Source organism: Sciurus vulgaris, assembly GCF_902686455.1.
Source record: "Sciurus vulgaris genome assembly, chromosome: 2".
Classification (NCBI taxonomy): Eukaryota; Metazoa; Chordata; class Mammalia; order Rodentia; family Sciuridae; genus Sciurus; species Sciurus vulgaris.
Window position 1 is genome coordinate 92807421 of NC_136462.1, and position 22696 is coordinate 92830116.

Sequence of the window (22696 nt, forward strand, 5' to 3'; positions counted from 1 at the left end):
TTATTTCAGCTTCAGCGTTCACTCTCCTTCCTGCCAGTCATATTTGGAGCTGTGGAAATTAAGTCCTCTCTAATCTGAATAGGAACTTTATGAGGAGAGAGAGGAGAGAAGACTAGGAGGAAGGCAGAGATTCCCTGATGACCTTATGCCCTTGGATACCATTCGCCTTTACACTCAGGATTAAACAGCATTAGGGAGCCAAGAGAGGAAACACATGTGGTGCCTAGAGACCTGTGTCTGCCTGTTCCATTCCACACCCAGTCATCTCACCACACCCTTCTCTCTTTATATTCCCCTCCAGTCCAGGAACTGGAGCTACAAAGAAGGGAAAGAAGGAAGAGGAAACTTAACAGTTCCCTGCCCGTCCCACCCCCATTCCCAGTGCAACCAACAGGTAGGCAAGCTCGCAGACTGCTCAGAGGGAGATCTGTGAGCAGCAAACAGGTCTGAGCCTGGAAAAGAGAAAAGTAAAAGATCAAAGGTGAAGTAGGGGATGGGGAGAAGGGTGGGGGGAGAAAGAAAAGTAGAGACTTGAGAAGTGGAGGCAGGCCTGCAGACTTGGGGGCAGAGTGGGAATGAAGGCTATAGCATAGATGGGAAAAGAGCTAATATTTCTCTAATTCCTCCCAGGGAATTCTTTCTCAACATTGTTAGGAGAGCACAGGTATGGCAGTACCAAGGTACCTTGGTACTCTTCCTGGTTCTTAGGAAAAGGTGACCTTGAGCCAGCGGGTGTCTTTCCCACTGTCTGCCTCTAACCCTGTGCTTTCTCCGTGTCTTCCTCTGGTATCGGTGCTTATTCCGCGGTTTTATCGCTGCCGCCTCCCCCGGGAAGATGAGAGGTTGCTGGGGGAGGTCGAAAGCAGAGAAGAGGTTGGCAAAGTCACCCTATCACACCTACAAAGTCGACGGATCGGGTTTCAGATTAAACCAAAGGGGCTCGGGGATAGGGTGTTCGGGTTTTGCTAGGGCTGTGGTGCTGTCCTTTACGTGGTGCTGAAATCCGGGCAACCTCATCCCTGGTGGGCCTACATCCCAGCCTTAGGGGTGCGAATCTCCGGTCTTCCCAATTACCTGACTGGTGCTGCCCACCCCCGCCCCCGCACACCTAGAGCTGTGGCAGGCGGGAGGGCGGGGCCTGAGTGAGCCCCACCCCTGGAGACTGCGGCTCCAGCCTCCTTCAGCTCCGCCCGCCCTCCACTAGCTCATTGCGCCTCTCCTGCAGCCTGGTTGGCACCGGCTCCTACTCCGGCTTCAGCCACCACCACCACCCCCATTTTGGCATCAGCCTGGGACCCAGCTTCTGCATTCAGTCTGACCAGTTGCATCTTCCTTCCCTGATCCTGTTACGCCAGCTCCTGCTCTGGAATCCAGTAACCGGACCCCCAAACCATGGCTGGTCCCTTCTCCCGTCTGCTGTCTGCCCGCCCAGGGCTCAGGCTCCTGGCTTTGGCCGGAGCGGGATCTCTAGCTGCTGGATTTCTGCTCCGCCCGGAACCTGTACGAGCTGCCAGTGAACGACGGAGGCTATATCCCCCAAGGTATCAGTGCCTGAGGCACGCAGGAGGAGGTTATGGGAACGAAGATGGGGAAAGTGTGGAGGACCTGGGCAACAGACAAGGACAATAATTACGAAAAGACCTCAGTGGGGAGGGAGCGGGGACCAAACCCCAGAAGCTAGAGTGTTTGTGGGTACCCGTAACCCATGGTCCCCACCGCCAAGACCAGTTCTGACCCTATGAGTTCTACTTGCACCCCTGCCCAGATTCCAAATCCGAAGACCAGGAACTATCCTTTTCACTCTCCATCTCCTTTTCCTGCTGTTCTCCCCCATTTCCTGAATTACCTCCTTAGTCTTTCCCCTCCCCCACCCCTAATGCGTGTTCATGGGAGGAAATAACTGTGCAGGTGTGGGGGAACTGAACCAGCCAGCCATGGGCAGCTAGAACTATTGGTAAAGAATAGATCCTGAAAGTCCTAAAGAGATTATCAAGGCTTAGCCTACCTCTAATTCCCCCTCCTCCCTTGGAGCAAAGGCAGACAAGACTAACTGGACAGCTCCCAGCTGACAGCACTAAGTGTAGGCCTTTGTGCCCTCCCTCCATGGTTACTGGGTACCCCCTCCCCAGCGCTGAGTACCCAGACCTCCGAAAGCACAACAACTGCATGGCCAGTCACCTGACCCCAGCAGTCTATGCACGGCTCTGCGACAAGACCACACCCACGGGTTGGACGCTAGATCAGTGCATCCAGACTGGCGTGGACAACCCTGGCCACCCCTTCATCAAGACTGTGGGCATGGTGGCTGGAGATGAGGAGACCTATGAGGTAGGGGGCCCCCAGAGTCTCCCTGGTGACCCAAGCTGTCTTCCCAGTCATCCCACTTCCTTTCCCATAAGATCCCTCACTTACCCCCAAGACTCTGGGCCATCCATACTCAAGTTTTCTGACCCAGTGAAATCTATCCACAATTGAAGTCTAGGAAGGGGTTTCCTCTCTGTAACCACCTCTCCCTCTTAACTCCCCTTCAGATATTTGCTGACCTGTTTGACCCAGTGATCCAAGAGCGACACAATGGATATGACCCCCGAACAATGAAGCACACCACTGACCTGGATGCCAGTAAGGTGAGTCAAATATTCTGCTTCTGATTTGTGTTGCCTGGTGTACAACATTTTGTATGTCCAATTCCTTCACCTTGATTATTTCCTGACTCATGGTCATTATATTGCTGAGCTTTTAATCTTGATGAGGGGAGAGTCATATTTTAAGAAATAGCAGATGTGGAGAAAACAGGGTAAATAAGAATGATCATGCTCTAAGGTGGGAAATTTGGGGAAGGGTCCACAATACTTCCTTCAATTGCAGTGCTTGCCCAGTTGGCTCCTCCCTTCATTGAATGCAGGAGGAATGCATACATTGTGTGAAGGAAGGTCCTCTTATTCCTAAGATCTCGCCTTCCCCAAGAGCCTTCATTTCTATCCACTGTGTTTCTATGACTTATATTCCCTTTATCCTTCAGATTCGTTCTGGTTATTTTGATGAGAGGTATGTATTGTCCTCAAGAGTCAGAACTGGCCGAAGTATCAGAGGACTCAGCCTGCCTCCAGCCTGCACTCGGGCAGAGCGGCGAGAGGTGGAACGCGTTGTGGTGGATGCACTGAGTGGCCTGAAGGGTGACCTGGCTGGACGTTACTATAGGCTCAGTGAGATGACAGAGGCTGAGCAGCAGCAGCTTATTGATGTGAGGGGCCTTGAAAGGGAGCTGGGTTGAGGGAGTAGAGCCACAGAGGAGGCTGGGACAGATAAAATAGCTGGACTCTGAGAGGCTCAGTGGCTACCTGGAGGATTCTTAACCCAAGTTGCTTTACTCTCCCCAGGACCACTTTCTATTTGATAAACCTGTGTCCCCATTACTGACTGCAGCAGGAATGGCTCGAGACTGGCCAGATGCTCGTGGAATCTGGTATGAGGCTGCTCTTCACCTCTTTTATCCCCCCATGCCCACATAATTGGTTTTTTCCCCTCTCTTTCCCAATTCTTGTTTTGCCACTTGACCCCTTTACCTCCTGCCCTCAGGCACAACAATGAGAAGAGCTTCTTGATCTGGGTGAATGAGGAGGATCATACACGGGTCATCTCCATGGAGAAGGGTGGCAACATGAAGAGAGTATTTGAAAGATTCTGCCGGGGTCTCAAAGAGGTTGGAGAAAAATGCATAAGGAAGCTAGGTGGGAGAAAATAAGGAAAATCAAAGAGCGGCCTAGGTAGATTGACATATTATTTATCAACCAACTCAGGACATTTCTAATAGTAAAAAGGGTCACCATTTATCACTCCAGGATGATGGGTATAAGCCAGGACTGTCCTGGGAAAGCCAGAACATATGGTCACCCTAAGAATAGTAAGAGAGAAAGAATGTAATAAACACAAAGAAGTAAATAAAGCAGTTTCCAGATAATGCAAAGAAGAAATAGCTAAGATGGCAAGTTAGTTCCTGGGACATGTGGTGTGGGATGGTGGTGTGTTCAGATAAGGAAAACATTGGAGCCTGGATTGATGTAGGGTTGAGGAATTATGGTGTTCAAGATTCTAAAATAATCCCTCAGTTCTGAGTCAAGATGGGCCTTGACTCTAGATTCTGTCATTCTTGCTAAATTATCATGTCTTGGCTTTAAGCTAAGAGTGGGAGAAAGATCAGAGAAAGAAGAGGATGGGATGGCTCAAGTTCCAGAATGTACGGCTTTAGAGGAGGCATTGAACAGATCTGCAATCCTGTATGGATTGAATCTCCATATTCAGTTCTATATTAGAACGTGCCATAAACCCAATTCTTACTGTATGTTCTCTTATATACATTTCTATTTTGGACTTGAAAGAAAGAGAGCTCCTCTTTTAGATTCTAGCTGGGAAGTTTATACTATTTTTGGCAATAAGGGATAACACTATGCATAGGTAGGGAAGTACTCTTTAAATTAAATGCCTCAGTTTCCTCATCTGTAAAATTGAGATAATAAGATTTCCTACATTTTAGGTTATCATGAGACATTAAATAATGCAGATAAAGTGATTGGACCATAGCAAGTATTCAATAAGTGCTAGGTATGTTATTGTTCTTAACAGAAGGGTTTCCCTATGTTCAGCATGTAAGAATGCCCCATACCATGTCTTTCTGAACTATAAACAGGGTTCCCTTTATTAATATTGGGAAGTGATCTTTGTGTTCATTGCACTGGCAGATTCCCTGTCTCTTCAGCTCTAATCATCATCTTCATAATTAGGATAACTAAGTGAAACAAGAACATCCATTCCAGGCTCCCTCTCACTCGCTCATACACATACCTATGAATCTGGCTTTTCTGTTCTGTTTTCACATGTCTCTCTGATTTTTCACTTGAGCTCCTCCCGTGGCTAACAGAAGGCTCTTTTGCGTCTTTCTGTTGCAAAGCTTATACTTTCATTTTTTAATCTGAAAGGACCCTCTACTCATTAGTGAAGCACAGATGATCAAAGCACATAGAACTCATTGAATAATCAGTCCTTTCTGAGTTCATTGTACTTCCCTAGATCATCTTTTTTTTTTTTTTTTTTTTTCCTTTTTCTTTTCCCCAGTACTGGAGATTTAATCCTTGGGCACTTAACCAGTGAGCCACATCCCCACCCCTTTTTAAATATATTATTTAGAGACAGCATCTTGTTAAATTGCTTAGGGCCTCTCTTAAGTTTCTGAGGCTTCAAACTTGGAATTCTCAGCCCCCCAAGCTGCTGGGATTACAGGAGTATGCCACTGCAACCAGCTCCCTAGAACATCCTTAATGTATTAGTTCTTCAACTTTCTTTCCTTCCACACACAAGATATTTTCCCACAAATCTCATCATAAGGCACATCATTATTTTGCAACATCAAAATTGTCTTGCATGCATGACAATAACCAACTATTTTCATTTAAAAATAAAAGAGCAATGTCATTTATTCACACCCAAGTTTCTTATTCTGAATATTCCTAGAGTTCCTAAGGGAGGGTCCACATATCCCTTGTTTTTTGACTAACAGAATCTTTGTGGACTCAGGTGGAACGGCTAATCCAGGAGCGTGGCTGGGAATTCATGTGGAATGAACGTTTGGGATACATCTTAACCTGTCCATCTAACCTGGGCACTGGACTTCGGGCTGGAGTGCACATCAAACTGCCCCTGCTAAGCAAAGTAAAGGAGTTGAGGGGTTTTAGAAAGCAGTATAAGTGAGGAAGAAGATGGGTGAGGATGGGGAGGGGGTGGGCACTTTGAAAGGAGCCAGACACATTAGGACTAAAAGGTCAGGGGAAAGAGATCTGAGCAGATAGAAACAGACTTTGCCTTTATTGACCCTACCTCCAATCCCTATCTCCCTTCTAGGATAGCCGCTTCCCAAAGATACTAGAGAACCTAAGACTTCAGAAGCGTGGGACTGGAGGAGTGGACACTGCTGCTACAGGCAATGTCTTTGACATCTCTAATTTGGATCGACTGGGCAAGTCAGAGGTGAGATCCTAAGGGGTTAGTGTGAAAAGAGATATAGGTCTATAGAGGTTGAGGTAGTGATAGGAGTGAACCTCAGGAATGTAATAGAATCTAAAGTAAAATTCAGGTTAAGCGAAGAGACCTTTGGAAATGAATTTCCAGAGCAGGAAAGTCAGTAAGTGCTAGAGAAAGAAACTCAGATTATGGGACGCAGAGATCAAGGATTAGTGTCCTTCAGGTGGAGCTGGTGCAACTGGTCATCGATGGAGTAAACTATTTGATTGATTGTGAACGGCGTCTGGAGAGAGGCCAGGATATCCGCATCCCTGCACCTCTCGTCCAAAGCAAACATTAACTCCCTGTCACTGGCAGATGACTCAAGATCCCCAGGACTTCTTCCCATTTAATGGTGACCCATTATACTTGTCCTGAACCTGTCCCAACCCCCTGCCCCCATCCTAGTAAAGACTTCTTGTTATGCTTCAGCTGTCTGTGTTATTTCTATTGGTGGGAGAGGGGGAGGAAACTGCCTCCAGGAAATGAATAGAAGCAGTGGAGTTGTTTATGATGAAAAGAGACTCCAGATAAGGCATGCCAGGAACACTGATTCTCAGGTGGGTGGAAAGCATTAGCATTTTACCCATATTTCTCATCAGCTTCCTGAGAGTAATTGGGATGCACTTCCATTTGCACTTTATTCATTATGATGTAAGGTTTCTCGCTCAATAATCTCTCTTAACTGTAGAGAAAGGCTCATAGCAGGTGGCCAATGAAGCTGATGGTCAATGCCAGAACCCAGGAGGACTGTGACCACTCCTGGAGGCTCCAGGCTGAGCTTCGACCTATAAGAAGACAAGGAATGGAGGAATATCAGAACTCTGCTTCCTAAGAGCCAATGATACTTGGAAACAAGTTTTCTTCCTACAGACCCTTTCACTCCAGGGATCTCCCTAGGCAGATTCTAAGGGTCAGACAGCACTAAGTTAGGGCTTAATTTGTGGATCAGGATATAGAGGGTCAAGCAGTGCAGTTGGGAACTCACCCTGATGTTCTGGGCTCTCCTTCCCCTCGTACTGGGCCCATGCAACTGCTTGTCGCTGCTCAGGACTCAGATAGGCCATTTGCTCAGGAGTAACAGCCACAGCCTGAATACTGGTGAGACTAGATAGCTGGGTGGGACTGAACACCACCTGAAAGAGGGGATAGGAATCAGTGTATACATGTAGCTCTGGTTCTCCTGTTGTCAGCCCAGACCCCAGTACAACAAAACTTACAGCAAATTTAGGAGCAGGGATGACAGAAATGGCAAGAGGGGTCAACCCCTGGATCTGTGCCCGTAGCAGTGCTGAAAGAGCCAAGTCTGGGATTCCAGCTATTGAAAGAAACAGGATGCATCTAAATGTTGTAGACTGTCATGTCTATTCTCTTCTTTTCAAACATAAGCTTCCCTCCCAACTACTCCAGAATTACTCCATCTTCTCTAATACTATTCCCAACCCCTTACCTAAACATTTTCTCAGACTTCTGCTTTAAGAAGCCCAAAGCAGTCTTCTGCCCAATCCAACTATGGTATGGAAACCAAATTCTGACCACAAGCAACAACAGTGGTCCCCACCTGCTATTGTACCAATTTCAGTGAAGATCTCAGGCCCCCAGTTACTAACTGGGCCAAAGCCACCAGGCAGCACAAGGAGGTGGGCCAGAACCTCCAGCTGTTCCTCAGAGCACTGGAGATGCAGGTTACCCAGGAAAAGAGCTGCTTGGCTGTGGGAAAATGGGAAGAAAGGAGAATTCAGCTTTAGTGACAGAGGCTGTGGTTAAGAGACAGGGAAAGAAATGACCTCTCTTCTTCCATGGAACTAATCCTTCCCTCCCCAGAGAGCCCACCTTCACCTCAGCACCATCACCCACAACCCCTCCACAGGTGACCTAAACTCCCAACTGCTGATATGTTGCAGCTCCTCTGGCCGTAGTCCACAAAGCGTGTAACCCAGTGCTGTCAGGTGAATGAAGTCCAAGTGGCTCACATGCCGACCACTCTGCCATAGAAAACTGGAGACCACAGCCCGGAGCTAGAGTGGAGGTATGGGCACATAGGATAAGGAGAGAAATTATGGGGAATTAGTGAATAGGGAAATGATTAGGGGAGTGGTAGCTGCTACTCTTTTTGTTTTTAAATCCCAGAACTGGCTCTTTCAGAAGATCCATTGGCAATAGGGGAAGGATAAAGATACCCCCTGCTCAAAAAAAAAAAAAAAAAAAAAAGAAAGAAAGAAAGAGAGAGAGTAAAAGAGGAGGCAAAAAAGAAAAAGAAAGAGAGGAAGGAGAGAATATTATGTGTCCAGGACCTCAGAGTGAATAAATCAGAGTTCCTAAGGTAGCTAGAGTGGGCTATTAAGAAATTGATAGGGAGAGTCAGGGAGGGCCACTGGAAAAAATTCCTTGGACTTTGGGTAACCTATAGAACTGGGTCTGTGGGATGGATGTTTGGGAAGTGGTAGGGAGAGGAGAAGGTATTACCTGGACAGAGCTCCAGCCATCTATCTGCCCTAGGGTGCTAAGTACTCCCCAGTCTACCAGGGTCAGCTCTTGTAGCTCTCGTTCTCCTAGACCTATTAAGAGCCGGCCCAGCTGCAGGATCTGCTCAGGACGGAATCCTCGGGGGGGACCCCACAACTAGTAAAAAAGGAAGAACAATATGAACGGAGAAAGCATTGGAGTAGGAGTCAGAATGTTGGGTCTTAGTCTAGTCTCTAACCTTAGCTGTGGAACACTGGGGCAAATTACTTGCCTTTTCTTTAGTTTCCTCAACTGTAAAATGAAAGAATTGGATTATAGTTTCTCAGCTAAAAATTTAGTCTCAGTAGGAAAGATCAAACTCTAGTCCATGAGTTCTAAACCTTCAAGTGCACCAGACTCACTGAGATGCCTGTTAAAATATAGATGCCTAGACTCAACCCGAGATTCTTAGTCTTGTATGGGAATCTTCACAACAGCATTTTAAAAACCTGCTCCTCAGATGATTTAATACATACTAAAATTTGGTTCCCACTACTCTAGTCTCTTTATCCACTATTCTGTCCTCTTTCTTCCCCTTTGATCCCCTTTGATCTCCTACTTGTGATTCAAACCCTCTAACTCTTTAACCACCTCTTTCCTCACTTCTCACCCAACTCTCCATTTCCTTGTGTCCCATTACACTCCCAACCAACTTCCTCATGTTTTCCCCCTTCTAACTCCTATTGGCTTCTTCATCCCTAACCTGCTTTGCCTTGCTCATGGCTGCTCGTAGTTCTTCAGGCCCAAGTCCTGGATCTCCTGCAAATAGTGCCAGGCAGTCCTCAAAGTCTGAGAGCTCCATCTCAGCAATCTGCTTTGCAGACCAGGCTGCTGGGAAGGTCCCTCGTATGTCTGCACAATTTGGTACAGGTTCTGAGGGGAAACACAAAGCCAAGGGGGTCAGTATAGTATTAAAATATGTCCAGAGAGATATCTGTAGATGGAATGACCCTTCCAACCTTTGGAGGGTAGGGTGGTATAGGCAGTATGAGTTAAGGGATGATTATAGGGTGAGATTTATAGGGCTCAGAGGATATTAGAACAATAAATTATTAAAGAGGACAAGGTGCTGATTTCATAAATGCACTACTGAGGAAGTTGTCGGGTAATTTAATGACAGAGCTAAATTAGAATCCAGGTCTCTAACTCCAAAGTATCTCTAGCTCCAAAGTATCTTCTTCCTTCTGGGGATCTCCTCAGTACAGAGCTCCACACATAGCCCAGCTAGAACTGAGTTAGGAGTCCTGGACTAAAAACCCAATGGGTTGTAAACTCCCAGAATTATAGAACCTTAGAACTAGAAAAGAATTTGAATATCATCCCTCTAATTATTTTGTTTTGTAAATTACCAAAACCAAACCTGCTACTGCAGATTTGCGAATTTGCTCTAAGGACTCAGCACACCATTGAAACCCCCAGCCCTAGAGGCCAGACTTCTGCATCATTGTTTGAGACCCTCTCCTGTATGCCTTGCTGGACATATGAGTATTTGGGTAGCTTCACCTGGGAGATCCTCAGCAGTTGGTCGCACAACCCCAGCTACCAGGGCTGCTTTCTTGGGAGTAAGATGTGGCCCCCGACACAACTGTCCAACTCTACTCTGTTCCCAGTTCTGCTGCTTTTCTAGAAGACGCTCCAGGGTCTCTGGGCCCAAAGCCTCCTGCATGACAGAGGAGAGAGAAGCTGGGGAGATCCACACAGGATGAGGGCCCCTTACTGCAGCTGCTGTCTCTGTCAGCAGTGTTTCCCAGATTCAGGTTGCGCTTTCTTGGGCCTAAGATTGCCATAACCAACTTTCTAGTCCCCTCTATGCATTTACTCTCTCCTTTGTTCTTTCATCTCACCCTGGGGATCAAGGAAATATCCTCAGTAGACAAAGTGAATACTAGTCGTCCAGCTTGCTCTACTTCATCTTGGCTCCAGAGCTCTGGTTTCCTGGGGGACAAGAAGAAGATCATGGGCTAGGGAGCTAAGGGAAGAAAAGAGGATATGCTAGGATTGGGGAAACTTAGGACTCCAAGGAACCCTAAGCATATGAAATGGGCTACCACTGGTGATGGTGGTTGAGGGGCTGGGTATAGGGTAAGTTAGAATCTGAAGTTCCCAAAGGTCCATACCCAAGAACAGGCTCCTGTAACAGCAGCCATCCCAGCTCTGTGGCAAATGTCTCTCCTAGGCAGAATCCCTGCAGCTGACTGAGATGGGACAGCAGGATTGATAGGGGAATCCGTCGTGTGCTCTCTATCCCCAGGAATCCAACCAAGGGACCCAGTGTCTCCAGCACTTCCTCTGAGATTGGGGTCTCCTTTGGAGCCTGGAGAGGAGTATCAGTCCTTGGACAATTTAACTCTGACTCAGAGGACCAGACTCTGATCCAGACACAAAGCCCCTAGACCTTCCCTCCCTCCTGCTCCCAAATTAGCATCTTTGTATGCTCATTGCTTTTGTTCACTTTTTAAAAATAGTGAATGAGCCCAGATACCAGGAGGCAGGAAGGCTGAAAGGTGGAATCCAAGAGATTTCTTAAACTTCAAGAGGTTGAACAAGAAACATGAAGCAAATTATCAAGGAATAGAATCCAGAGGCAGATCTAAGGGGCTAAAGCCTTATACATAAGAACCCATTTGGCAGCAAGAAGAGGAAGGTGGGTCCTAGAACACAGTCAGAGAATACTGTTTGAGAGGCACGCATTGCCAAGGGTAACAGATCTGAATCTGGAAGCATGACCTCTTACCAGGTTTTGTAGTACCCTCTCCGCCAAGGCTGCCTGGTGGAGTGGGGTCAGTGCTAGCAGCTGCTCTGGAGCTCCTTGTACCAGCTCTACCACCAACATAATAGATTCATCAGACAGTCTGTCCATCAACTGGATCCTGTTATAGCAATTAGACAACAAATGCACTCATTTGGAACTGAGCCAAGTTGAGAAAGAACCCTGCATTCCCCAGACAAGTTAGGTGACTAAATCAAGCCCTGTGACCATGGACAGGAACTGATATCAAACAGTCATGAACAAATTCTCACTGTTTGCTTGAAGGGAGAGAACAAAGAGAGTGACCTATTTCTAGTCTTTCTGAAAAGAAATAACAATCTCACCTGATCTGATGAACTCCAAAGCCTCAGATATTAATTATCATTAAACTTTTTCTCATCTCTTTTTCACAAAAGAGGATTTCTGACTCATGGTTTCAATATTTCACCTTATCCATGCCCTTGGGATTCTAAGTTATCTCAGAGAACTAACATATTTAAATGGATTTGAATGACATTAAAAGAAAAAAAAAAAAAAAGCCCTTTTGCCCAGAAATAGAAATGCTATCCTGTACTCTGTACAGGGTTGCAAATTTTGGAACTGGGCCAATTATATACAAGAGCCAAAATCGATGGAAAGGCCTATAAAAATGCATGTATGGAGTCAACAGCTTTTACCATCACCACATCCCAAGACCACTGCAACTGTTACCTTCTCCTCCTCTGATTTACAGTGGGATGAAATGGGATTAAAAATGGGAAAAGAGCCAGGTGCGGTGGCGCCATCTGTAATCCCAGCGTCTGGGGAGGCTGAGACAGGAGGATCACAAATTCAAAGCCAGGCACAGCAAAAACGAGGTGCTAAGCAACTTAGTGAGACCCTGCCTCTAAATAAAATACAGAATAGGGCTGGGAATGTGGCTCAGTGGTCGAGTGCCCCTGAGTTAAATCCCGGTACCAAATAAAGGGTTGGGGGGAAGAAGCGTATCAGGGAGATATTCATAAGCTCCTAGGAGCTCTGCAATAGAGAGGACTTAGGTTTACCTGGTTGTATCTTCCCCCAACCCATTCTTGAATCTGTTCCATAGCATTCCTGCTACAGAGTCACCCAGTTTAGGATTGAATAGTTCGTATGGTCAGGAATGCACTACCTCGATTTTCTGCATATTGTGCAAAACTTTGATTTTAACTCATTAGTCCTCATCTTGCCCTATGGAACCATTCAGAAATATGCCCTTATACATTCTACTTGATAGCCTCTCAGGAATTTGAAGGCATTTATCATGTTTTTCATATATGTTCTCCACTCCTCAACATATAGAGAACACAAAGCCCTAAGCAGACTACAATCCTTTGGAAATTGTAGTCTGCAGAATTGGACCATTGCCTCCCTCATTTCAGATACTCTATTTGATTAATGTGGCCTGGGTTATATCAAGATTACTTGGCAAGTCACAACAGTGTTTTCTCCCTCAGCTGCCCTATGCTGGGGTCATATTCTGGGAATACACAGAGCGACTTTGAATAGAATCCTCTACTTTGGGCTATAAACGATGTCAGGAAACCCCCATACAGAAAACTGCTTCCTCTTGGGCATTTCCTAAGGGAAGATCTTCTAGCTGAGTTTTCTGAGGATCCAATACCTCCAGCCATAGAGCTTACGGTAAGTCCAGTAGTAGCTTGGTGTCAAGTCCACTCAGTTCTGGCCCCAGGGTAGTCAGCTCTGGCTCAGGCATTGCCATCCTCCGTTGCAGTTCCATCCAGATGCAGGACCTCTGTGGGACAGGATGGGGAAGCAAGGTCGGTACAGAGCCAAACATGGTATTGGGTTTCTGCACCCTGGTCCCAGTCTTCCTGCTCCTGCTAGTTAGTACCCAAGTACCCTCTCTCACCAGGCTCCCTCGAACCCCAGTGGGTAGTTGATAGAGCATGTGTATCACTTCAAGGAAGTCTACCATTGAGTTGATCTGCTGCAGAAACTCACAGGACATGCCTCCTGCCAGGTTTCCCAGAGCCCTGTGGGAGAGGGAGTGGGAGTGGATAGATACTCTTTTAACACATGCCACAGCTTGTCCGCTCCTTGATATCAGCACTCTTAACACAAGACAGATGTTCATTTATGGTCATTTACAGTTGGAGAAATGTTTGCACACAGATCTTCCCATTGACTTCCTATAACATCGTCATTGTTTATCAGAGAAGAAAATAAAGATTTATAGAGGTCAGGTGACATTCCCAATATCAATCTACCAGAAGTGCAGTAAAGAGAGACTAGAGCTGTCTTTAGGTTCTGAAGCCCCTGGTTCTTTTATTATGGGTGTAGGTAAACTAAAACCTATTTACTCCTATTTGTTTTTGCTTGGTCAGTGACTCTGAAGTTACCTTGATTTAAACAAATAATAGCAAATGTCTATTGGGAGTTTATATATATATATATATATAGATATTATATATATAATATATATACCTTTATTTTATTTATTTATTTATATGTGGTACTGACTATTGAACCCTGTGCCTCACACATGCCAAGCAAGTTCTCCACCACTGAGCCACAACCTGAGCCCCTCTATTGGGAGTTTATACTGGACCAGACACTGTTAAATATCATATATGCCTTATCATTGTTTTTAGTTGTAGATGGACACAATACCTTTATTTTATTTATTCATTTTATGTGGTGCTGAGGACCAAACTCAATGTCTTACATATGCTAGGCAAGTGCTCTACCACTGAGCTACAACCGCAGCCCCTGCCTTATCATTTAATCTTCACAATAACTACCTATGAGGTAAGAACTATTGTAATTCTTATTCTATGGGGAAAAAAAGGTTGACACTTTAGAGAGGCTAAATGACTTGCCTAAGAGCACAAGTAAGTGCTGGGGACCTGAACCCAGCTCTTCTGAGTTCCTTAGCTCTAATCAGGATGGGGTGGCACTGTGGAAGGACAGGGGGCATGGGGGCAAGGGAACCAGGAGGCTGGGACTATGTATTATCCATCCCTGTATTCCCCCTTACATATCATATGGTACCAGGCATATGGTAAGCATTTTTTTAAAATGTTAGTTGGGGACTGGAGATGGTAGAGTATTTGCCTAGCATGTATAAGGCCCTGGGTTTGATTCCCAGCACCACACACACACACACACGAAAATTAGTTGAATTAAATTATTAAATTGACTACTCAACACAAATTACTCACTGCAGATTCCTGAGGGTCAAGTTAGTGGGCACCTGCATCTTCTTCCAGAGAAACTGTGCCTACAAGAGAAAGAAGAGCTGCTTCCCAGCAAAGATACTGCCTAAGATGCCTGGGACTCAGTTCTGCCTCTCCACTCTGTGGGCCATACCAGTCCTTATTCTCCCAAGTGAGAGAGAAGAGAGAGAGAGAGAGAGAGAAAGAGAGGTTGATTATAAAGGATCCTAGGGATAAGGTGCCAAATAAGATAAAGGGTGGGTGAAGAAGATGGAAGAGATTGAGAGGGGTTCTGAGGGAAGAAGTGAGAGAATTACCTGCTGCTCAGACCAGGGCAGCTCCCGGTAACGCCTTTGGTTTGCCAAAAGAGCCGCAGTGTCCAGTTGTAGAAGCTTTAATGGGAGCAGGGGAAGCAGGCAGTCTGGCCACGTGGTGGGGATGGGCTGCTGGTGCAATGGGTATAGCAGTGTAGTAAAAGGTGAGAGGGTCTGCACTTTGCCCTCAGAGAAGGGGAGTCATAGGCTTAGAAAGAAACCAAAGCTAGGATAGTGATGGAATGGCATCTGCCACTGTAACAATGAATACCTAAATGTCTATTGTTGTCAAGGGTTGCTGCTAGTCAGGCTCCTGATGAGCTAAAGTCTCTTAATTTCTCTGAGTCTTAGTCTTTTCATCTCAAAGCAGGGTGATTGACTTAAAAGTTTTCTCAGACACTTCTGGCTTTGACATTGTAGTATGGTGTGGATCATGCTGTCCTACATCTGGAGCTGAGAACTACTAATATCTAGGTGGACACAGAGCTAACCTGAATTTTCAGACCACTGCAGGGCAAGTGTGGAAGCCAACACCATCCAGATGGAACTGCCCCACTACACAGAGAGGAGCTCATTTGGGAGATCTCACACATACCTGACCAGGGATACACACAGCTGCACCGGCACCTGTTGGACCCATATTTTTAACACCATCTTTCACCTGTATGAGAATCAGTAATGTGTTTATGTATGAGTGTATGTAAGGAAATTGGGGAGTATGGGGGCGGTGGCCTTACCTGGTCACAAAATTTTGCCCCCTCCCAACTGGCACCCAGATCCCTGATAGTCTCATCCTTCTTACACTCATACCCGAAAGGTCTGCAGCAGTGCTGCAGTCTGGCAGGCAGAGAGGCGTGACAGTTCAGGAGCCAGGCAGGAACATGCCCCAATCAGTACTCTCCTAGGGATGACCTGGAGCGTCTGGGGACCAAGACCTGGCAGCAGAGAGTGCAAGGAGCAGAGTTCCTCCAGGGACAGCTGAGGAGCAAGAAAAATAATAGGCCTGAGAAAAAGGGGTAAAGTAGGGGGAAGACAACAGTCACAACACAGCAGGGCAGCAGGTACAAGGGGAACTGAGGGGGATCAGGGAAGGGGACTGAGCTCCCCAGAGGGCTGTTGAGAAGTCACTGCTACTCACATCATGTCTAGGGAGGAGCCGTCTAAGGAGCAAGACAGCCTGTGATGGGGTGAAACAGGAAGCAATAGCTCTCAGGTCCCAGCAGCCAAGTCCCCAACAGGTTCTTAGGTCCTGCCCTCCAAAACCTCCAGCTCCCTCTTAACCATCCCCAGTTACCAACATGAGTCAAGATCCTACTTGAGCTGAGGAAGGGGAAGGAGGGAGACCTTGTTGGAACAGGGTTCACCTTTAGTGCTCACCCAGGGAAGGAGGGACTGATGTTGTCCCTAAATGTAATTCTCTCAACTGGGGCTCCAGAAAGTACTCCAGAGAATAAGACAGACCCACCTGGGCAGGTGTGACACTGGTTCCCTGTAGGGCAGGAAGCATGGCTCTAAGCTGGGGCTCTGACAGCTCCTGAAGGAAGCGGAGGCCCAACTGAGGGAAGAGAGGGGCCCAGACTCGCAGCTCCCTGGGGCTTAGCACAGTTCCACCAGATGAGCGCAAAACCCCCAAAAGTTCATACGCCACCTGTAACGGAAGAAGGTTTGGGACTGGGGAGAGAGACATGAATTTTGGACCTCCTCTCTAATCCCACACCCAGATTTCCAAGGGTCTTTCCTTGGAACCAGGGATGGGACTAGAGTAGATTAGGTTCAAGATGGCAAAGGCTGTTCTGGGGTGCCATAGACCAGATAGGGTAGGGCCAGGAAGGGGTAGTAACAGGTAAGAATGACCATGGAGTGAGGAATGAAGGTAGCGGAGGTAGGGAAGGGGGTTGGTATACTGTGCTTGAGCTTGTTTGATAAAATTGGGCAAGTCATCCACCCATCTTGGGGAAAGGCTGGAGTCTTGTAGGCCTATGTCAAGGGGCTCACCCGTCCTTCTGGGCTGAGGGTCCCATTGGCTGCACATTCCAGCAGCCCCTGTTCTACTGGTCCCATTGGATCATTCAGAGGCACCAGACTCTGCAACTCTTCAGGGCTCAGGAAACAGGCGAGGGAGCCAAGCCTGAGGAGAGCATTAATCTGGCCTTCATGAGCCTAGTACTAAGATAGGGTCAATATGAGTACATGGCATAGGCAATCTGATGCCTAAACTAGGAAATGTGGGCACCATATGTAGGCCTCTCTCCTGAAGCACTACACTACCTGAACCCACTGCCTATTCTCTTTCCCCTTCCTTCCTAGAACCACATGCCAATGCACATGGCAGCTGTACCTGCCTCTCTTCCTCTCCCACTCTGACCTGATCGTTGTTCCCACAAACACTTACCTGCGTACCTGCTCCTCACCATCCTCAACACTCTGATTCACCAAGCTGCGCAGCACATGTCGGGCATGCCCTGGCCCAAGACCTGCCACTGGCCAGCTATCTTCCAGGGCCTGGATCTGAGATGGGGAGGGTCATCTTGTGTTGGGGCACTACAGGACACTTATAGGGATAAGCCCACTAGGAGGCATGTCACTGATTCCTATCCCACCTACCAGAAGATAGGCCAGTCAAGTAAAGAAGATGGTTCTCATACCTGGTGAGGGCTGAGCTGCAGAAAGTTCTCCAGGGGAAGGTGGGGGAGCAGGGGCAATGCTGCCCACAACAGCTCCTGGGGCCAGGCAGGCACTTCCCCAAACAGCTCAGGAGCCAAAAGTCGTTTTGCCAGGGCCTCCTTCTGTTCAGGCCTCATCCCTGGGCTATGATTCCGGATGGCAGCCAGGCTATGGAGAATAATGGGTCTTAATCCTTTACCTATTCCAAACTGTTGCCCCCAGTTTGTATCTTCTGTAGCCTAGCTCTCATGGAAGGAAAGGAGACTGCTCCCAATTTAACAGGGAGGAGCTTTGGGCAGGGCTACTCTAGGGGGATGGAGTTGGCCTGATGATAATGAGAGCAGGAGGAATGGTGCTTACACACTATCATTGGCCAAAAGGGAGGGTGGGAAGCGCATCAGGTCAGAGACAGCCAAGAAGGGGATGAGTGGTGACAGGTCAATGAAGAGCTGGGAGGTGAGGCTCGGGTACCTCTGGAGCAGCAGGGCTGTCAGGCGGCCCACAGCCTGCTCCTCGGATGGTGGTACCTGGGGGACACAGGAATGGATGCTGCCTCTGGAGATGCTCAGTATCCTTGCCATCTCCTCTCTGGAGTTCCTCCTCCCACTAAGGCAAGCCTCTGAACACTAGGTTCCAAGCAACCTTGATCCCTAGATTCCCCTCCATCATTGCTCCCTTCTACCCTATATGCCCACCTGCAACTGAGCCCAGGAACGATGCATGAGTGTCAGGAAGCCCTGTGCAGCCTCCATCTCTGCTGAAAGTACCAGTTTCTGGAGATTTTCTGGGGGCATGTGCAAGTATGCCTGGGAACAGGAGGTCAAGGTGGGCATGACCTCACTGGGCAGGGACCTCAGGCAATGTCTGTCACCCAGTCCACCCATGCACCCCTCCACCTGTTACCTGTACTAGAATCTGTAAGACCCAAACACTCTTCTCCCTCTGGAGCAGATCCCACAGCACAGGCTGGTGGGGAAAAAGACAAGATGCCAAAATAGCTTCTCTTCTGCCCTCCTGCAGCTTCCCCAGGCACCTGAGCTCAACTTGCAGGGATTCTTATCCCTCATTTGAAGCTAGAGTGTGTCTCTTCAGAGACAAAGCCCCTTTAAATCTGGGCCCATGTTCTAACCTTTTCCATGTCCTCCCCCATGTCAGGTCCACAGTGGGCTCAACAAATATTTGTACATCTAAACCAAATTACTATGAGTCTACCTCATTCCATTTCCTGAATCCAGGGCTTGAAAAAGGGGGCCCTAATGTGGGGTAAGGATCTTTGTAAACCCAACAGAACCTAACAAAGTGCCTTGCGCATAACAGATACTCAAAGAATGAATTATGGTATTTAACATATTTTAAGCCCTTTCACTCTACAGAGAAGAATATAAAGCCCAGAAAAATTAATTTACTTACTAAGATCACACTAATTTATGGCACAGTTGAACCCAGCTCAAGTCTCCTGATTTGTGGTCCCCATGAATCTTTCTCATTCCTGATTTACTTTCCTGTATATTGCCAACTCACAATTCTAACTTGGTAGGGAGGAAAGTAGAGCCCTCTAACTTGATCCCTTTTCAGATAAAGAGAGTGGGAGAATCAAAGAGTACAAAAGAACAATGATAGAATATTTGTTATATGTTTATGTATCATACACTGAGCTGAGCCCACATCATGTACTATCTCATGTAATCTTTACAAAACCCCCAAAAGATTGGTGCCGTTATTACATCCAGTTTATAGATGAGAAGATAAAAATATCATTCAGAGAGGTTAAATAACATGTCCCAGGTTGATCATGGAACTAAGATGTGAATCCAAGCCTGTCAGACTCTAGAATTGTGTGCTTATACCACTGTAAGTACATTCTCCTGCCTCTCACTGTTGGAGGAAGTCCCCTGGAGGTTCCTCCCTTATTCCAGGAAACTTCCCCTAAGGGAAAATCACTCACACTGAAGCAAGACAGCAGCTCCATCTTGCTCATGCCAGAGCTAAGGCTGACAGTGGGTTCAAAGTCTGCTGGGGTTGGTTGTTCCTGCTCCAGGTACTCTCCAACTGTCCGTAGCACACTGCGCCGGCCCTCTGGGCGGAAGGCATCCCAGAAGGAGCAGTTGTCTGATAGACTGGAGAGCAGCAGGGCTTGACCCAGCATCCCTTGGGCCTCAGCCCCTCCAGCCTCTGGGCCCAGAAGAAAGGCCAACAAGCGCAGGAGATAGTGCAGGCGAGTGGGGTGGGCAAGGGCTGGCACAGAGGACTGACAGCGTGGTAATTGGGATAGCATGCCAAGCAGGAATGGGCCTGGGGCCAGGCAGAGTGGGGATGGACCCAGAGGTGGCAGAGAAGGCAGAAGGGGGCCTAGGAGCCCTTCTAGAAAGCAAGTGTCATTGCCTCCACGACTTATCCTGCACTGGCCTGCTAGCCAAGGCCAGAAGGGCACCAGGGCCTCATACATGGTGTCATTGGCACAGACCATCAGCAGGAAGCTGCCCCCATCCGGGCAGCGTTCCCCACAGGGCCCAATGTGGCAGGGTGGGAAGGCAGTGGCATCTGAGGTGGGGCCCTGGCACACATGCTGAACCCAAGCCTGGTTGCTGGGTGGCACAGCCTGTAGACTCGCCTCCACACACAGTCGTTCAGCCCACAGAGTCTCATTCTCCAAGAAGCAGCCCCAGAAGATCTCTGGGGTGAGGGGTACAGGGGGCAGGCCTTCAGGGCAGCTGGTTGGAGGTGGGAGCAGGCCAGCACAAAGCCGCTTTACTAGGCGGCGATTGGGGCCAGACAGGACTGAAAAGGAGAGGTTGCTACATATTGCATCCAGAAATTGATCAGGAAACTGGTCATGGCAGGCCTGCAGCCAGCCTTGGGCACCTGGTGCCCATGAGACTGCATACCATACAGCTGTCTGGCAGATGGCAGCGGTGCTGGGAGGGGGTTGTGGGGTAGCAGGCTTTGCATGCTGGCAGAGCAAGTGGATGGAGAAGTTGGAAATGCTGTAGGGTGGTGCTGGGCCTGAGTGGTTTTCGCAGAGGGCTTCCAAAGAGATGGCTCGCCGTTGGCGAGGGCTGATGTGAACTGAGGGCTGGGAAGTCCTGGGCAGAGGCACACCAGTGCTCAGGCAGTGGAGGAGGGCAGGGGGTGGGGGTGGCGATCCAGATAGGAAGCCCAGTGCCTGAACATCCCAGGAAAGGTTGTGCCGGATGCCCCTGGGTACAAAGGGAGGAGCAGGCAGGATCTGGTTAATTCACATTTCTTCCAGCTGAAGAGTCTGATCCTCCTCCAGAGCCTTGCAGGGAGCGTGGAAAGTACAGGCTTTTCCAAAAATGAGGTTCCTGAGAGTGTAGCCCCAGTTGGAGTCCATTCTGTCTACCTGACTCCTTTCTCTCTCTCCTTTTTTTCATCTGGTTTTAGGTAGCTAAAACTCAACCCTTGGTTGGCCTCATATCAGAAAATCTGCCTGGCAACCGAATATGTCTAACTACTGTGACATGGGTGTACTGAATTTGTAAGGGAGTAGAGGAATTCAGACTTTCTTCTTTTTCCAAACCCCATCTTTATTAGCTAAAGTTTATTAAGCCAGGCACTGTTCTAAGCAGTTTATACATATGGTATCAACTCATTTCATCCCTTGCAACAATTCTGCAGTAGCTAATATTAGCACCTTTATTTTGCAAATGGGGAAACTGAGACATAGAAAGAATATGCAGCATGCCCAAGGTCACGTGGCTAGGAAGAAATGGACCAAGAACTCTAACCCAGACAATCATACTCCAAAACCCCTAAGCCACCCTCCTCCCATCAGCTTTCTCCTTGGCTCTGGAGGCTGATGACTTCAGCCCTCCACCTCCAGAATTCCCAGGCCCACCCCCTCAGAACTGGTCTTTTGTTACTTACCAGAGGAGCAGTTGTTGAAGGTTACCTAGGAGGGAAAGAGCAAGGAAGAGAACTACCCCAATCTCACCCATCTTGCTCTACCTCATCCAAGCCCCCTACCCAGCAGCACTCACCTCCCTGGCACTGCCCGTTGGCATCAGGCTCTGGCTGGCCCAGAATGGAAAAGACCTCATCCTGCAGGGAGTGAGTGACTCGGAGCAACACTTCCTGGAAGGCAGCATAGAGGGGGGCCCCTACTGTGCGTAGCAGACCGCCCCAAAGAGCCTCCTCAGAGCCCAACTCCCCTGCTGGGGTAAGCAAGCCCAACAAACCCTGCAAAAAATAAGGGGCTGACTCCCTCCCATTGAGACCTGTGGCATTGGTGGCATCCACACTGGGCTGCACCTGTACCAGGGCCTGCCAGCGTGTGCCCTCTAACAGCAGCAGCAAAGAAGGCAACCAGTCGGCAACCAGGACACAGTCAGAGGGCCCATCACGGGTGCATGGGGTTCGTGTAGGACCAGGGGGCCCTCCAGGAACTAAGGCTCCCAGCAGCACCTCCACGAGTCCACCCAGCACACCTGCCTGGTGCACCAGGAAGTCCCGGGGAGTTTGTTCCTGTCCCAGCAGTGCCAGCACATCTCCCAGCAGCCCTAGCATTGGCTCCCAGTCTGGACTGCCTCTCAGTGTCACTAGGAAATCATGAAGCCGAAGAGCTGGAGGCTGGAGAGGTGGGGGCTCTCCCACTGGTCCCTCCCCCATTCTCCCAGGCTCAAAGGAGGAAGAAATGTTGGCCAGGAATGCAGAGAACCGTGAACGGCTGAGGGAACCCTGGGGAGCCTGGTCCAGAGTGAAGAGGAATGACTTCAGGAGAGAGAGACCAGGGTCCAGGGACTGAGGCCCAGTAGGGGCCAGAGTCACTGTAAGGAGAGAAACCAGAGGTGACTAAGTGGGAGAAAAAGCCTAAAGTCAGCCTTGCCCCTAAACACAATTCCCTGCCTGCATCTAAAGATGAAATGAGGTGAGTCCCTTTCACTGGCACCAGTCTCTGCCCTCTTCCTTATCCCTTTATTTTTTTTTTTTTTTTTTTTTTTTTTTTTTTTTTGGGGGGGGGGGGGGGGGCTGGGGATTGAATCCAGGGCCTTGTGCTTACAAGGCAAGCACTCCACCGAGTGAACTATCTCCCCAGCCTCTCCCTTTAGTTTTTATCTAACTGGTTAACCTCCACATTCTTATCTCTTTCTAAGTAACCCTCCCCTTAATCCTCAGCCCTGTTCTCTGTTCCTCTTACCTGTGCAGGAGAACAGCAGCAGCAACAGCAGCAGTGGGGACCAGAGGCTCAGAGCCAT

At 48.2% G+C, this 22696-nt stretch overlaps 2 protein-coding genes across 7 annotated transcripts; one reads left to right on the forward strand and one right to left on the reverse strand.

Annotated features, from left to right (window-relative positions):
• Nucleotides 1–300: 300 nt before the first annotated feature.
• LOC306652140 (creatine kinase U-type, mitochondrial) lies at nucleotides 301–6485 on the forward strand. 6 transcript variants are annotated; one of them, XM_079125184.1, is made up of 11 exons: nucleotides 325–394; nucleotides 631–664; nucleotides 1356–1541; nucleotides 2130–2328; nucleotides 2532–2627; nucleotides 3023–3244; nucleotides 3381–3466; nucleotides 3580–3703; nucleotides 5572–5706; nucleotides 5896–6021; nucleotides 6239–6485. In XM_079125184.1, exons 3-11 carry the CDS (start codon nucleotides 1393–1395, stop codon nucleotides 6353–6355), a joined length of 1254 nt encoding a protein of 417 aa, XP_078981310.1. In that variant the 5' UTR covers nucleotides 325–394; nucleotides 631–664; nucleotides 1356–1392; the 3' UTR covers nucleotides 6356–6485. The 6 variants fall into 6 exon arrangements, with proteins under 6 accessions (XP_078981311.1, XP_078981307.1, XP_078981310.1 ...); XM_079125185.1 differs by lacking the exon at nucleotides 631–664 and having other exon boundaries at nucleotides 301–394; XM_079125181.1 differs by lacking the exon at nucleotides 631–664 and having other exon boundaries at nucleotides 318–394; nucleotides 1205–1541.
• Nucleotides 6486–6753: 268 nt separating this feature from the next.
• Nucleotides 6754–22696, reverse strand: STRC (stereocilin; the record flags this gene model as incomplete). Its single annotated transcript, XM_079129656.1, has 29 exons — nucleotides 6754–6842; nucleotides 7043–7190; nucleotides 7275–7372; nucleotides 7616–7764; nucleotides 7930–8072; nucleotides 8521–8676; nucleotides 9263–9432; nucleotides 10063–10219; nucleotides 10404–10494; nucleotides 10677–10873; nucleotides 11294–11429; nucleotides 12970–13082; nucleotides 13200–13323; nucleotides 14512–14570; nucleotides 14823–14948; nucleotides 15415–15480; nucleotides 15630–15797; nucleotides 15958–15996; nucleotides 16285–16467; nucleotides 16815–16947; nucleotides 17212–17327; nucleotides 17465–17651; nucleotides 17844–18010; nucleotides 18179–18289; nucleotides 18387–18449; nucleotides 19429–20680; nucleotides 21369–21393; nucleotides 21482–22267; nucleotides 22639–22696. The coding sequence occupies 29 exons, from the start codon at nucleotides 22694–22696 to the stop codon at nucleotides 6754–6756; spliced, it is 5310 nt and encodes a 1769-aa protein (XP_078985782.1).